This window comes from Lethenteron reissneri, unplaced genomic scaffold (assembly GCF_015708825.2).
Source record: "Lethenteron reissneri isolate LAM-NWPU_2019-01 unplaced genomic scaffold, ASM1570882v1 scaffold_1630, whole genome shotgun sequence".
NCBI classification, from domain to species: Eukaryota; Metazoa; Chordata; class Hyperoartia; order Petromyzontiformes; family Petromyzontidae; genus Lethenteron; species Lethenteron reissneri.
Window position 1 is genome coordinate 50508 of NW_026891367.1, and position 14952 is coordinate 65459.

The window sequence follows — 14952 nt, forward strand, 5'->3', positions numbered from 1 at the left end:
GGGGGGGGGTGGCGAGATGCGCCCCCAGGTTCACATCCAGCAGCATCCCGACGCCCCCGGCGTGCGACGACGCTGCGACGGCACGTCCACGTCGCGCGACGCATCTGCGAGGCTAATCATTCCCGGTGTTGGGGATGGGGGGGGGGGGGGTATTCTCCGTGCGTGCCTCGGCGCAGGACTCGTACCCGAAGCAGCGGGTGGTGGTCGATGGCGAGACCTGTCTGCTGGACATCCTGGACACGGCCGGGAGGCAAGAGTACAGCGACATGCTGGAGCAGTTCTTGCACGAGGGCGAGGGCTTCCTGTGCGTCTTCGCCGTCAACAACTCCAAGTCCTTCGAGGACATCCACCGGTACAGGTGGGTCGCTGGGTGGCTGACTGCAGCTACTGTAGCAAGTCAATTGCAGTGAACACGAATTGTTGTTATCTTGCCGGGTAAGGCCGCACCGAGCCGTGTAGTTCGTTTTCAAAAGCGATCACAAATGATAACCACGACTAGAAGTGGCTTATCATCGTGTGGAAATCTACTAGCAGCAGCCAAATCTACGCGACCACGGTTGAGAGGGAGACGGAGAGAGAGACACGTGGGGCGTAGCGGTGGGGCTGGTTGGGAGGGAGACAGAGAGAGAGACACGTGGGGCGTAGCGGTGGGGCTGGTTGGGAGGGAGACAGAGAGAGAGACACGGGGGGCGTAGCGGTGGGGCTGGTTGGGAGGGAGACAGAGAGAGAGACACGGGGGGCGTAGCGGTGGGGCTGGTTGGGAGGGAGACAGAGAGAGAGACACGTGGGGCGTAGCGGTGGGGCTGGTTGGGAGGGAGACAGAGAGAGAGACACGGGGGGCGTAGCGGTGGGGCTGGTTGGGAGGGAGACAGAGAGAGAGACACGGGGGGGCGTAGCGGTGGGGCTGGTTGGGAGGGAGACAGAGAGAGACACGGGGGGCGTAGCGGTGGGGCTGGTTGGGAGGGAGACAGAGAGAGAGACACGTGGGGCGTAGCGGTGGGGCTGGTTGGAGGGAGACAGAGAGAGAGACACGGGGGGCGTAGCGGTGGGGCTGGTTGGGAGGGAGACAGAGAGAGAGACACGTGGGGCGTAGCGGTGGGGCTGGTTGGGAGGGAGACAGAGAGAGAGACACGGGGGGGCGTAGCGGTGGGGCTGGTTGAGAGGGAGACGGAGAGAGAGACACGGGGGGCGTAGCGGTGGGGCTGGTTGGGAGAGAGGAGAGAGAGACATGGGGGGCGTAACGGTGGGGCTGGTTGGGAGGGAGACAGAGAGAGAGACACGGGGGGCGTAGCGGTCGGGCTGGTTGGGAGGGAGAGAGAGAGACGTGCAGACTCCAAATATACAGCAGCAACAGGCATCGTCAGCGGTCACGACGGTCGTGGCTTGTTGTTGTTGATGTGCTTGTGTAATCTGGGGTGCACGCCACCCCCAGGGCTTGTGAGATGCGGCCAGATTTTATTCAGAAGGTAAATCGAAACAAATGAAGCCATGGGGCAAAGTGAGTACGCAACTTTGTTTCGTCAACAACACTCTACGTCACTGTGTTTCTTATTGAGAAACAAAGTGGATGTCAAGGCTGCGGTCAAGGTTAAGAAGCACTTGTTCAGAGGCAGGGGGATCTTTGAAGGAGGAGATTGGAGGGAGAACTACAACATGGGGAAGGTTTGGGAATCGGAGGGATGATTTACAGGGGAGGGGGACTGAGACCCCGACCTCTGCCGTGGCTTCCGTGCGCAGGGAACAGATCCAGCGCGTCAAGGGCTCGGAGGACGTGCCGATGGTGCTGGTGGGGAACAAGTGCGGCGTGCCCACGCGGACCGTGGACACGAAGCAGGCGCAGGAGCTGGCGCAAGGCTACGGCATCCCCTTCGTGGAGACCTCCGCCAAGACCCGGCAGGCACGCGGACGCCGGGGGAGAGAGGGGGGGCAGCTGGGGGGGTTGGTGAGTAGCCAGGGGGAATAAGTGGCGGCCGGTGGGAATGTGGTGCGCTGCGCCGTGAACCCGGCGGTCCAGGGAGTTCCCACGTGCCTGGGCTGTGTTGGGTCTGCGTGTCTGCCTGTGTGTGAGACTACCCGTGTTGGGTCTGCGTGTCCGTCTGTGTGTGAGGCTACCCGTGTTGGGTCTGCGTGTCCGTCTGTGTGTGAGGCTACCCGTGTTGGGTCTGCGTGTCCGTCTGTGTGTGAGGCTACCCGTGTTGGGTCTGCGTGTCCGCCTGTGTGTGAGACTACCCGTGTTGGGTCTGCGTGTCTGCCTGTGTGTGAGACTACCCGTGTTGGGTCTGCGTGTCCGCCTGTGTGTGTGGCTACCCGTGTTGGGTCTGCGTGTCCGCCTGTGTGTGAGGCTACCCGTGTTGGGTCTGCGTGTCCGCCTGTGTGTGTGACTACCCGTGTTGGGTCTGCGTGTCCGCCTGTGTGTGAGGCTACCCGTGTTGAGTCTGCGTGTCCGCCTGTGTGTGAGGCTACCCGTGTTGGGTCTGCGTGTCTGCCTGTATGTGAGGCTACCCGTGTTGGGTCTGCGTGTCCGCCTGTGTGAGACTACGCGTGTTGGGTCTGCGTGTCCGCCTGTGTGTGTGGCTACCCGTGTTGGGTCTGCGTGTCCGCCTGTGTGTGAGGCTACCCGTGTTGGGTCTGCGTGTCTGCCTGTGTGTGAGGCTACCCGTGTTGGGTCTGCGTGTCCGCCTGTGTGTGAGGCTACCCGTGTTGGGTCTGAGTGTCCGCCTGTGTGTGAGGCTACCCGTGTTGGGTTTGCGTGTCCGCCTGTGTGTGTGGCTACCCGTGTTGGGTCTGCGTGTCCGCCTGTGTGTGAGGCTACCCGTGTTGGGTCTGCGTGTCTGCCTGTGTGTGAGGCTACCCGTGTTGGATCTGCGTGTCCGCCTGTGTGTGAGGCTACCCGTGTTGGGTCTGAGTGTCCGCCTGTGTGTGAGGCTACCCGTGTTGGGTCTGCGTGTCCGCCTGTGTGTGAGGCTACCCGTGTTGGGTCTGCGTGTCTGCCTGTATGTGAGGCTACCCGTGTTGGGTCTGCGTGTCCGCCTGTGTGAGGCTATCCGTGTTGGGTCTGCGTGTCCGCCTGTGTGTGAGGCTACCCGTGTTGGGTCTGCGTGTCTGCCTGTGTGTGAGACTACCCGTGTTGGGTCTGCGTGTCCGCCTGTGTGTGAGGCTACCCGTGTTGGGTCTGCGTGTCTGCCTGTGTGAGACTACCCGTGTTGGGTCTGCGTGTCCGCCTGTGTGTGAGGCTACCCGTGTTGGGTCTGCGTGTCTGCCTGTGTGTGAGACTACCCGTGTTGGGTCTGCGTGTCCGCCTGTGTGTGAGGCTACCCGTGTTGGGTCTGCGTGTCTGCCTGTGTGAGACTACCCGTGTTGGGTCTGCGTGTCTGCGCGTCTCTGTACGTGCCGAGTCGGTCCCGTACGAGAGCACGTGGCCCTCCCTCTAACAAACTCCCTCCGGTGGCGGCCACTGCGTGCGTCTGTCCTGCAGGGCGTGGAAGATGCCTTCTGCACCCTGGTGCGCGAGATCCGCAAGTACAAGGAGCGCCGCGTGAGCAAAGACGTGTGCAAGAAAAGAAAGAAATCGAAGAGGAGGAAGTGCCGCCTCATGTGAATTTCATTTCCCCTCCCACCCGCCCCATTCCTCCTCCCTGCCTCTCCCCTCCCTCCTCCGACGGTGACGAGAGAACGACAACCACCAGCCACCATGTCCGGTGAAGGAGACGCGGTGCGCAACGACTCCAAAGCCGCCCACTGCAATCTTGGGAGGGAGGGGGGAGGTGCTGCGGAGGTGGTTGTTGTGTATTTCTCGAACGCGAGCGAGCGAATCGGTGAGCGCGGAGGTTTGCGTTTGGTGGGAAAAAAACGGGAAAAAAAACGAATAAAATGTAAAACGTTGGGCTAAGACGATTGTTTTTGTTTGCGCTTGTGGAAAATGCCTGGTGAAAATGATTTGATGGTGGTGGTGGTGGTGATGATGTTGATGATTGTTGCTGCTGTTTGCCGGATATACAAGTGGGGTCTGTCATTATTTACCACCACACTCTGGATTTGTTCTGGGATACTCTGGACAGAAATGAAATACTTTCACCCCTCCACCCACCACCACTCTCTCCCCGTGGAGATGTTTACTCACTCGCCTGGTACGCAGGAGGTCGTGGGTTCGTACCCGACCCTGACGCCTGCTGCTGCTGCTGCTCTATATTTGGAGTTGGCGTGTTCACTCTCTCCCCGTGGTCGCGTGGAATCGACATCACCACACGGTTCGGATTATCCCACGCGAGTGATGACGACGACGATCTGCCACTTGGTGTGGGCTATCATTTGTGGCTGGCCAGGTGGCTTCATTTCTATAGCACTTCGTGCAAAAAAATGCTTTGCAGGCATGAACAATACAAGTTTAATTGTAGGCAAAATAAAAATCACATTGTAACAAATTTTGAGCAAAGAACTAATAAAAAAATACCACGTGGTTTAAATCCTCATTCAAAGCAAGTTCAAAATCACTTTTTAGATATGTTTTAAAAAGTGCTTTGATTTTGAAGAAGTCCCCAAGAGCTACCACACAGCCTTACCGTGGGACCTCCTTTGTTAGTACCAACATATGATGAGAGGTTTTTCTGGCAACAAAACAGCTGCGTCAAGATGTTCAAACACCAAAGTGGGATCTTCTACAAGGAATCCCGCTGCCATTTGTGGCCACGTCACTTCTGCTCTGCAGCTCGGCGCGCTTCAGCTGGTACAACACAACACGTGGTGCAGGTAGTGGGGACAATATGTTCCACACTGCCCACCACGGATTGGTTGTCTGTCGTGCATATAGATAATATAAACAGCGAACGGATGTGGGGTCTGTGTGTGGGCGAGCGAACGAACGGATGTGAGGTCTGTGTGTGTGGTAGCCCATACAGTCTCGGTGGTTTTGAAGTCCTTGGCTTAATTAGGAATTGCTCATTCTTCGGAATTGATGAATTTGCAATGATTGCAGTAGTCTTATGTTCCAAAGTATTAGTTGGATCTCGTTTGATTGGCCGTGTCGGGTGGAGGAGGGTGACGACACATTTATAAATAACGCGATCTCACCCAAAAACGTTGATTATGAATAATGTTGGTCGCCAATGCCTTACACGTGTTAAACATGTCTTTTAAAAATACAAGTCGATTTTGGGTAGCAGATGAGAAAGCAAAAATCTAAATTGCAAATGCAATTTCACAAGTTCAGTTATTAAAACAGGTCCTGTGGCTTTAAGTAAAATACCTGTAAGTACTGAATATCTATTAAATGTTTTAATGTCATTGAATAACTGCACACTCAACAAATTGAAAATCAACAAAACATTGCTGAAGATGCAATAGCACGACTTGTACTGCCGTCGGGTACACACGCAGTCACATTTCTGTTGATGAATAAAAACACATTTTTTAAATTTATTATTGAGCGCGACTGCTTTGTCGCAGCTGCTCGTGACCCCAAGCACGAGTGTCCGTGTTGGGCTGCTGCATGCTGGGGCGTCTCTCTCTCTCTCCCCTTCAGCTTGCAAAATTCACCACTGCAGGCAAATACAGGCAATACATTCGGGGCATTGAATTCGGAGCGCTGAATTCGAGGCATTGAATTCGACATGCAGTCCCAACATGAACAATAAAAAGACTTGAGTTGTCTAAGAAGAATGTTACTGGCTGGCCTCTCTGCACAATAGAATCATATGGCGATGTCACACAAAAGTTTCCCTACAAACTGCACACACAACAGGCATTTACTAATAATAACACAAACATTCCACTAGCATAGGGTAGCACCACACACTTTCCATCTACAGTGAGGGAAACAAGTATTTGATCCCCTGCTGATTTTGTACGTTTGCCCACTGACAAAGAAATAATCACTATATCATTTTAATGGTAGGTTTATTTGAACAGTGAGAGACAGAATAACAACAACAAAATCCTAAAAAACGCATGTCAAAATGTTATAAATTGATTTGCATTTTGTCTCAAATACACAAGATGGTGAGTGTGCAGAATGTCCGTCAATGAGCGATGGGAATTCTCTTTGGCATAACTTCACATCTCATCCAGCTCTGCACAGCCGACTGGGATCCCCAGACCCAGCTCGTTGGAACACACGTGCGCAGCAACAGAACATCGTGTACATCGTGCACCGAGAAAACTGATTTTAGTTTGTTTTAGTGTCCATTAGAAGGAGCCCTTCAATTGCCTTTTCACGCCAATCCTGGCAGAAAGACCGACTACACTGGAGGTAGCACGAGACGTCCTTTGGTCTACTCTTCCACGATAGCCAGACACCTTGAAAGAGGTGGGAATAGCCACAAGTTTGCTAAACTCTGAACCCATTTATACTCCGTGTGGACCAGAGATCGATTACATTCAAGCGGTAACCTCTAGACGACAAGTCCAGTGTGCTAGCCACGCCTCCATGGCAGCATTGCTGTTGTCGTCTTGTTTGTTTGTTTATTATGAACCAGTCGAGTACACTACTGTAGGGGTGTTACGGGAGGGCGAACAAACACACCAGGGGTGCTTGTGCCCGCACGCGGAAGGATGCGTACATCCACGTCCGCATCGTTTAGCCCTGGGGGGCTGTGACGGCGCTGTGATCCCCCACGGCCCCACCCCTCGGGGGGGGGAGTTGCTATATAAGGCGGTGAGCCGGAGGGCTCGGGGTTCAGTGTTCAGCTTAAGCCAGTGAAGAGAGAAGACCGGCTAGATAGGCCCTGCGACTCCCCTGGATCGCTGTCCTTCTCAGGACCGACCAGGGCAAGCCAGTGGCGTGGCCCCAAGAGCCCAGAGCCGATGTTCTTGTAAGAGCCGGTCTGGTGACTCAGGGTGCCGTGATCCCAGCTTGGCCAGAGCGGGATCAGCTAGCCTCCCCTAGCTCTCGAGTGGAGGAGCTGGGAGTAGGCTAGCCGGGTTGGAGACAGTGGGGTCTCCCTGTGAGACGGGTGAAGGGGCCGTCACCCCTTCGAGTGCTGAATACATTGGCCTGTGCTGAGTGTGAAGTTATAATCAATAAGTGTGCCTCCGACTACGTCGTCTACGTCTCCTTGAACTCACGACATATGGATTCTTGGAGGCTTTATTTTGGCCATCGGCCATCACGAAAATGTCCGTCTGCTTATGATGGCGTACGTGCCGATTTATCCTGAGATCCACAAACAACAAATATTTTGCGATCCGCCCATGAATCGCGATCCACGTATTGGCCTCCGCTGCCCTCCTGGGTATATCCTCGTGCGACAGAATTGTCAACTGGTATAAAGCGGGAGATGTTCTGTGGACCACTCAAAATCCAGGGCCTCGAACGGCAGCCCCTGCTGCCCCTGGTGATTGTGTATGTACAATCTTTTTTTACTTTATTAATAAAATTTAAGATTTTTTTTTTAATGAGCAGTGCCACCTGTTCCCGAGTTTGGGGCTTCCTGACTCCGGGGCGGTGCGACCCTGAGAGACGTTGACGGATGCTGAGGAACCCACGGCGTAGCCCTCCATCCTGACCGTGCGTGTCTCTGCATCTTAAGGCGTGAAAATATTGTTTAGCCAAGGGGGGGTATTTATCCCACTCGGGTCCAAATATACAGCAACAAACAACAGTCAATTTGTACTGAATACCTCTTCAAAGAAATGTCCATAGTACAGGTTCACTCTCCAATGGGTGACACGTTTTTTTTTATAAAACATTACATTAGCATTATACAGTTTTTCAATACAATGTCAGAAATACAATTTTTTTTGGTGTAACATCAAACGTGCAGTGTGCAAATGTGTGGCCGTGTGTGTCTATGGACGTGTGTCCTTTGTGGTTTCACTTCACGTGGCCTCAAGGCGCACATAGCCTGGTACAAGCGCCGTGGTGACGTCACCGCCACTTAGTGGCGCTTGTTGTTGTTGTTGTCTCTGGTTCTGTGTCTGTGGGTGTCCTTGTCTGTGAGTGCAGGAGGTGGCGCTGTCGGATGTCAGCAGCACCATATCGACCTCCCAGAATGAGCACAACAGCAGCGATGGGGGACACGTCTTGAACCAACCGGACTGCATCGTACCATGTGGCGTTATGCCCTGTGGCAGCTTGTCATTCCACTTTGGCTGGGGCCTTGACTTTGACTCAACATTGACACAAATTATTTACAATGCAGATTTTTTTTTCTTCTGAAAATTTTTTTTTCTGAAAAAAACCATGAACGTTTGTGTGTTTGAATCTTAGAGTCAGAGTCTCAGCCACGCGTGCCATCTCGAGTCACCGATTTACAACTTTTACTCAGCCTACCTTGTCAAATCCCATCCATGTTGACTGGACTTCACCCAAACTCTTGAATCCATCATTTCTTGAGTGCATCATTGCCGCCGCTTGAAATAGAATGGGCTAATGGGGAGTTAAGGGGAGGCGGAGTGTGGAACGAGTCGTGAGGGGAATTATGGGAAAAGTGGCACGCTTGGGTTTCCTGTTCACTTTTTTTCTGAAATAAAGTGGTTGAAATGACAAAAAATTGCTTGGGAAATTGACTACGCAGGTAAGAAATGCACTGGTAGATGTTTAAGTAAAGAGCGACCTGCTGCCACAAGGTAGCCCAACAGCCGCTAGCACGCCTCTGTGTGGTGGTGGTGGTCGTCTTGCGAGATCCGGCACATTCCGATCTCAACACCCAACTCTGTAGGGCACAGCCCACTGCGGTAACACCATCACACCAAAGCCCCATCAGACCCTACCCACCCACCCCATAATGCACCCCAGCCCACACCATTGCACAACACCACACCGACATGGCACGGCAACACAATGTCATACAACGGGGTGTCTCACAACATTTGTGAGCTCCGCCAACGCTCATTTGAGATTAATATGACAACGACAAGTCTTACATTTCGATTCAAAGCTTTCGTGACTGCGGAAGATTCATATTCTTGGTTCTTTCGGTAAAGTCACGTAGAAGGGAAATAATACAATAATACAAATAAAATACAATTCTCACGACGTTTCGACTGCAACACAAGCAATCATCGTCAGGTGTGAAAACCACGGCAAGAAAATTTGAAAAAAGTGGCGATTTTTTCTTCACGTCAGCACCACGTGCCATTCTTTCTAGATTTGAAGCTTCATCTGTGGAGAGTCCTACCAAGTTCCGAGCATAGATGGACTCCTCCGTTTGAACAACCGCCAGTTGCTGTCTGTGGTGCTGACGTAAAAAAAAAAACGCCACTTTTTTCAAATTTTCTTGCTGTGGTTTTCACATCTGACGATGATTGCTTGTGTTGCAATCGAAACGTCGTGATAATTTGATTTTAATTATTTTATTGTTTCCCTTCTACGTGACTTTACTGAAAGAAGCAAGAATACAATAGGTCTCATTAACATTAAACATTTGATTTTACCAACCTGTCCACGTAACACAACTAGAACGATCTGCAACCGAGGACACGTCTTCATGTTAACGTGTTTACAACGTTACCAGTCGTCAACCTGGGGGCCTACAGGTCGAGAAGGTGCCGTCGAAGCAACTCCAGGGACGCCACATCTCGGCGGCGCGCCTGCCGCTCCGTCTGCAGCTGTTGGCGCGTCCACAAGAATGCGGCCTGCAGCTCCGCCAGCGCCGACTTGTAGCGCTGCTCCATCTCCCCGTGCCGCTCGGCCTCCTGCAGCAAAAACTCCTGCGACGCTTGATGCAGCTGCGATTTCATTTCCTGTTTCATTTCCTGTTCCCGCGCCCTCAGCAGCTGCAGCTGCTGCTGCTGCAGCCGCACCGCGTGAAGGTCCCTGCGGCACTCCGACGCCTGGATCTTCGCCGCACTCACAACCTTCGCAAGCAAACAGCCAACCTCGCGTTACAGTTGTCAACAGATTGACGCAGCAATTCCCCGACCATTAACGCTTGCAAACCAACCTGTGTTGATGCTTTGAGATACTAACCTTAACTAAGTATAACAATGGGTTTTTCCACCTTTTCTCTGGCAACAAAACTGAAACCTTTTTACAAGGATTCATGTCCGCATTCACGACAATACTTGCAGTCAAAATGCAAAAAAAAAACACGCTATGATAATATATTGACATTGTCTTTGAAACTGATTGGTCCACACCAAGGGACGGCTTTCTGTTGAGCCTCAACCCAATTGGTGCTACGTATGGTGCGAAAGACGTTCAACATACTATAGTATACAGTAGTATTATTATTTTCCCTATTTGATCTTACTTCAGTATACAGGGACTCTTCTACTTACAAACGAGTTCGGTTCCAGAGGTCTGTTCGTAAGTCGATTTGTTCGAAAGTCCAACTCTACTCCTGTCGATTCCCAGCATGTTGTACGGCGTGTACACTCAACACGTGGCATGGGTTTACAACTTCTTTGTTCTTTCGGTAAAGTCACGTAGAAGGGAAGTAATAAAATAATAAAAATTAAACACATTAAAATAATTCTCACGTTTACAAGTTGTATCATCTCCTGTAGATGCCACTCGGAGGTCCCAACAGGCAACTGGACATACGAACAGGTTTTTTTCGTATCTCTCAAAGTTCGCGAGTCGAATGTTTGTAAGTAGAGGAGTCCCTGTACACCACGATGTTAATACAGGTAGGAACAATGTTCCACACTGCCCACCAGGGATTTATTGTCTGTCTGTCTGACTGTCTGTCTGTCGTGCATAAATAAATATATAATACACACAGCTCTTTGATTGGTGGAGACCTCCTGCCGGGTACGGAGAGGGGAGGTGCCTAAGGGAGGAGGGTCAGGGGAGGGGCCTAAGGGATGGGGGGTAATGGGAGGGGACTAAGCAAGGGGGAGGGGCCGATAGTGAAGGGGGCTGTCTGCCTGGCTACCTCAAGTCACGTGATCTTGTACACACACAGGTAGAGGAACAGCAGGGGCCACACTTGCCCACCAGGGATTATGTGTCTGTCTGTCGTGCACGAATGCGCTGTCCAACCAAGTTCCTACCTGCCCACTCCGAAGGAACGTGTTGACGTGTGGCAAATAGTGCTCGGCAAAGCCCCACTGAGTCTCAAGACTTTTGCTGGAGCGTGACGCTTTGCAATCCTTTTTGCTAATACCACGAGTGTTTGGCTTCGTGTGGGGAAAACAAAAAAACGGCACCCAGAGAAAACAACCCACAAATACAAAAGTGTCACACTCAACACCACCTTATTCTGACCTCTGAAGGTCTTAGAATTCAAGTACTAACCAGGTTCAACTCTGCTTAGCCTCTGAGATCTGATGAGATCAGGTGCATTTAGCGTGATTTGGTAATAGGCAGAATTTCAATTATTTATACGGCAAGGAAATCCATGCAAAGCCCTTTGTCAATCCGCTGGATCGGTGAGGCCCTGTTCATACTTCGCCGGACTGGTCAACGGGAGTTTCCGAAGGCGAGGGGCATGGACGTGGGATCCAGCACGTAGCCCCGCCATGAGTCCCGGCTTCTTACGTGTCACAAACTCGGGCGCATTATGGCCGATCCAGTCATGAATCACACTCAGACCGTTCAGCACTATGAGCAGACATCAGGCGAGGAGAGAGCGACGATGAGACGATGGCGCTTTCTCTCACCTCCTGCAGGGCTCCGAGCGACTCCCGCAGCTGCCGCACTTCGCGCTGGAGCTGCCGGCAGCGCACCGCCCGCCTGTCCGCCTCGTGCCAGGCGGCCAACCCCGTCCTCACGCTCTCGCTCAGGTCGTCCTCCAGGCGCTCGCAGCGAGCCCGCAGCTGAGCCCCGTCCACTTCCGACACGACCAATGCAGACTTCAGCCTGCGGAGAAGCTGCGCCTCCTTCTCTCCGGCGCTCCGTCTCGAGGCGGCCACGTCCTCCTCGCCACCGCCGCCCCGCGAGCACCTCGCCTCCGGCGCCAGCTCCTGGACACCCACGCCGCACCCCGCGCTGTCGGAGCGCTTGCGAACGACGGCGCCGCTGCTGCCGGTGCGTTCCAGACGGGCCTCACGCGCCGCCGCCTGCTCTCCGAGCGCTGCGCGGTGAGAGTCGCTCGGGCGCCGCGCTGGACTCTGGCGAGCCCGTTCCCCCGCCGCCAACGGAGGCGACGGCTTTCCGCCGCTGCCGAGGAGGTCGTCTGCGGCGCAGGCGGAGCTGGCGCGGAGCGAGACTTCCTCCTCCTCCTCTTCCAGCTGGTGGTGGCGGCGGTGGTGGCGGTGGTTCAGGCGGCTTCTCCCGCCGCGAGACGGATTCATGGTCACCGGACGTGAGGTGAAGAGCGGTTGGGAAAGACGAATGGGACCTTTTATCGATCGGCTCTTTCAGCTAAACTTGACCAGTGGTCACACCTTCCCTGAAAAGGCAAAAAACACAAAATTTCGTTTTGTTTAAAAAATAAATCTCAGCACGGTTCATGTTAAAACTTGCAGCAACACTATTGGAACCTCATTTGCCAGTAAAAAATATGATAATTTGTTTTTTACCCTTTTATCTGGCAACAAAACTGACACCTTTTTTACGAGGAGTCATGTTTGCATAGACCACAATACCTGCAGTCATAATGCAAACAAAAACATAACTCTGATAATGTATGCACTGTCCTTGAAGTTGATTGGTCCACACCCGAGACAGCTTTCCTTAGAGCCTAGTCTCACATGGGTTGGACCAGATGACGCCAAAAGGTGGCAACACTTTTGAGGTGTTCAGTCGCGACTTGCAGACGTACGGCAGGCAACACATTCTGGACTGGGATTCGTCTCATTCGGGGCACGTCGGCACGGAGAGGCTTCACTTCGAGACGGTGGTCGTCACGCGGCGCTTTCAGATGAGCTTCTGCGGCCGTCTGGAACGCTCTTCCTTCCGACGTTAGGAGCTGTGCAACTTTCAATTCATCTCGATTGGCAAACTCATTTCTCTAGAACTGCTTCTTGTGTGTGTAGTTTGTTGTCCTTCCCCCGCACCTCCAATTATCGCGGTTGGCCACGTAGGGTGCAATAGAAGTTCAACGTACAGTGAGGGAAAAAAGTATTTGATCCCCTGCTGATTTTGTACGTTTGCCCACTGACAAAGAAATGATCAGTCTATAATTTTAATGGTAGGTTTATTTGAACAGTGAGAGACAGAATAACAAAAATTCCGATCGATAATCACTAATCATCATAATTTTAGCTGCTTATTTTTGCACATTATTGCACGGCATTATGTCTGTAGCTGTTGTCATATGTCTGTTTAGTGCATTACATTTGTTCACTATGTGAAATTGGCATAAATAAATGTCCTACTTTAAAGGTTAGCGTATTTACGGTACCGTACTTACCACTCTAATCTCGTCTTCAAGTGCAGTATCTTCATTAAGTTCCATGTAGTCTATAAGTTATATAATACATTTGACACTGAAATCAAGCGAAGCTTGTTTTTTTGTCACGCAAACAGCGCCGATCTTTGGAGCGGTTTCACCGGATCGGCTCGGGACTGCCGGATAACGTTGGAAGCAGCAGCAGCGCGGATAATCGATTATCAACGGCACTTACCCAACACTGCAGGACAGCGCCTTGCGCTTGTACCGCTCGTCTTAGGGGTTGTTCTCTGGTCTGACACCGGCGGTGAGACGAGGCCTTCAAGCAGGCTGCGGGCTCGAGTGTAGAGCAATCACTTTAAAAGACAACGCGTATTAAAATTACCACTCACCCCACCACTCACCCCACCACCCACTCACCCCACCACTCACCCCACCACTCACCCCACTACCCACTCACCCCACCACCCACTCACCCCACCACTCACCCCACTCACCCCACTCACCACACACTCACCCCACCACTCACCCCACTCACCCCACCACCCACTCACCACACACTCACCACACACTCACCCCACCACTCACCCCACCACCCACTCCCCACAGACTCACCCCACTCACCACACACTCACCACACACTCACCCCACTCCCCACACACTCACCCCACATACTCACCCCACTCACCACACACTCACCCCACCACTCACCCCACCACTCACTCACCCCACCACTCACTCCCCACAGACTCACCCCACTCACCCACCACTCACCCCACCACTCACCCCCCCACCACTCACCACACACTCACCCCACCACTCACCCCACCACCCACTCCCCACAGACTCACCCCACCACCCACTCACCCCACACACTCACCCCACTCACCACACACTCACCCCACCACTCACCCCACCACCCACTCACCCACCACTCACCCAACCACACACTCACCCCACACACTCACCCCACTCACCACACACTCACCCCACCACTCACCCCACCACCCACTCACCCCACCACTCACCCACCACTCACCCAATCACCCACTCACCCCACCACTCACCCCACTCACCACCCACTCCCCACACACTCACCCCACCACCCACTCACCCCCCACCCACTCCCCACAGACTCACGAATGTGACTCTACACATGGGTGAGTGGCTGCTCTCTGCTCACCTGCACAGCGCCACTTTTGCCGTGAAGCGGGAACAGCAGAAACGTCACTCCCCCCCAACAGACTCCACGCGCTCTGCCTGTGGGGACTTCCTGTGACCCGGACTGGATTCACTGTGCCCGGACTGGACTTCCTGTGACCCGGACTGGACTTCCTGTGAACCGGACTGGACTCATTGTGCCTGGACTGGACTCGCTCTGCCTGTGGGGACTTCCTGTGACCCGGACTGGATTCACTCTGCCTGGACTGGACTCGCTCCGCCTGTGGGGACTTCCTGTGACCCGGACTGGATTCACTGTGCCTGGACTGGACTTCCTATGCCCGGACTGGATTCACTGTGCCCGGACTGGACTTCCTGTGACCCGGACTGGATTCACTGTGCCCGGACTGGACTTCCTGTGCCCGAACTGGACTCACTTTCACTATGCCCGGACTTGGACTTCCTATGCCCGGAGTGGACTCACTATGCCCGGACTGGACTTCCTATGCCCTGACCGGATTCACTGTTCCTGGACTGGACTCGGTCTGCCTGTGTTGACTTCCTATGACCCGGACTG

At 53.3% G+C, this 14952-nt stretch overlaps 2 protein-coding genes across 3 annotated transcripts; one reads left to right on the top strand and one right to left on the bottom strand.

Moving 5' to 3' along the window:
• Positions 1–206: 206 nt before the first annotated feature.
• LOC133362828 (GTPase KRas-like) lies at positions 207–3832 on the top strand. The gene is made up of 3 exons (XM_061581771.1): positions 207–358; positions 1738–1897; positions 3476–3832. The coding sequence occupies exons 1-3, from the start codon at positions 267–269 to the stop codon at positions 3596–3598; spliced, it is 375 nt and encodes a 124-aa protein (XP_061437755.1). The 5' UTR covers positions 207–266; the 3' UTR covers positions 3599–3832.
• A 5480-nt stretch (positions 3833–9312) lies between these two features.
• Positions 9313–14544, bottom strand: LOC133362869 (uncharacterized). Of its 2 annotated transcripts, none has more exons than XM_061581813.1 (4): positions 14398–14544; positions 13450–13570; positions 11542–12267; positions 9313–9792 (listed from the first exon to the last, which is right to left on the bottom strand). In XM_061581813.1, exons 3-4 carry the CDS (start codon positions 12172–12174, stop codon positions 9466–9468), a joined length of 960 nt encoding a protein of 319 aa, XP_061437797.1. In that variant the 5' UTR covers positions 12175–12267; positions 13450–13570; positions 14398–14544; the 3' UTR covers positions 9313–9465. The 2 variants fall into 2 exon arrangements, with proteins under 2 accessions (XP_061437797.1, XP_061437796.1); XM_061581812.1 differs by having other exon boundaries at positions 11542–12272.
• Between the last annotated feature and the right edge of the window lie 408 nt (positions 14545–14952).

What these genes read in the sequence shown, in the direction of transcription:
- LOC133362828 (XM_061581771.1), top strand. Translation starts at nt 267, where the DNA reads ATGCTGGAGCAGTTCTTGCACGAGGGCGAGGGCTTCCTGTGCGTCTTC. An exon ending in GAGGACATCCACCGGTACAG is followed by an intron (nt 359 to 1,737) that starts GTGGGTCGCTGG and finishes TTCCGTGCGCAG; the next exon opens with GGAACAGATCCAGCGCGTCA. An exon ending in CCTCCGCCAAGACCCGGCAG is followed by an intron (nt 1,898 to 3,475) that starts GCACGCGGACGC and finishes TCTGTCCTGCAG; the next exon opens with GGCGTGGAAGATGCCTTCTG.
- LOC133362869 (XM_061581813.1), bottom strand. Translation starts at nt 12,174, where the DNA reads ATGAATCCGTCTCGCGGCGGGAGAAGCCGCCTGAACCACCGCCACCAC. An exon ending in CGCTCGGAGCCCTGCAGGAG is followed by an intron (nt 9,793 to 11,541) that starts GTGAGAGAAAGC and finishes TTGCTTGCGAAG; the next exon opens with GTTGTGAGTGCGGCGAAGAT.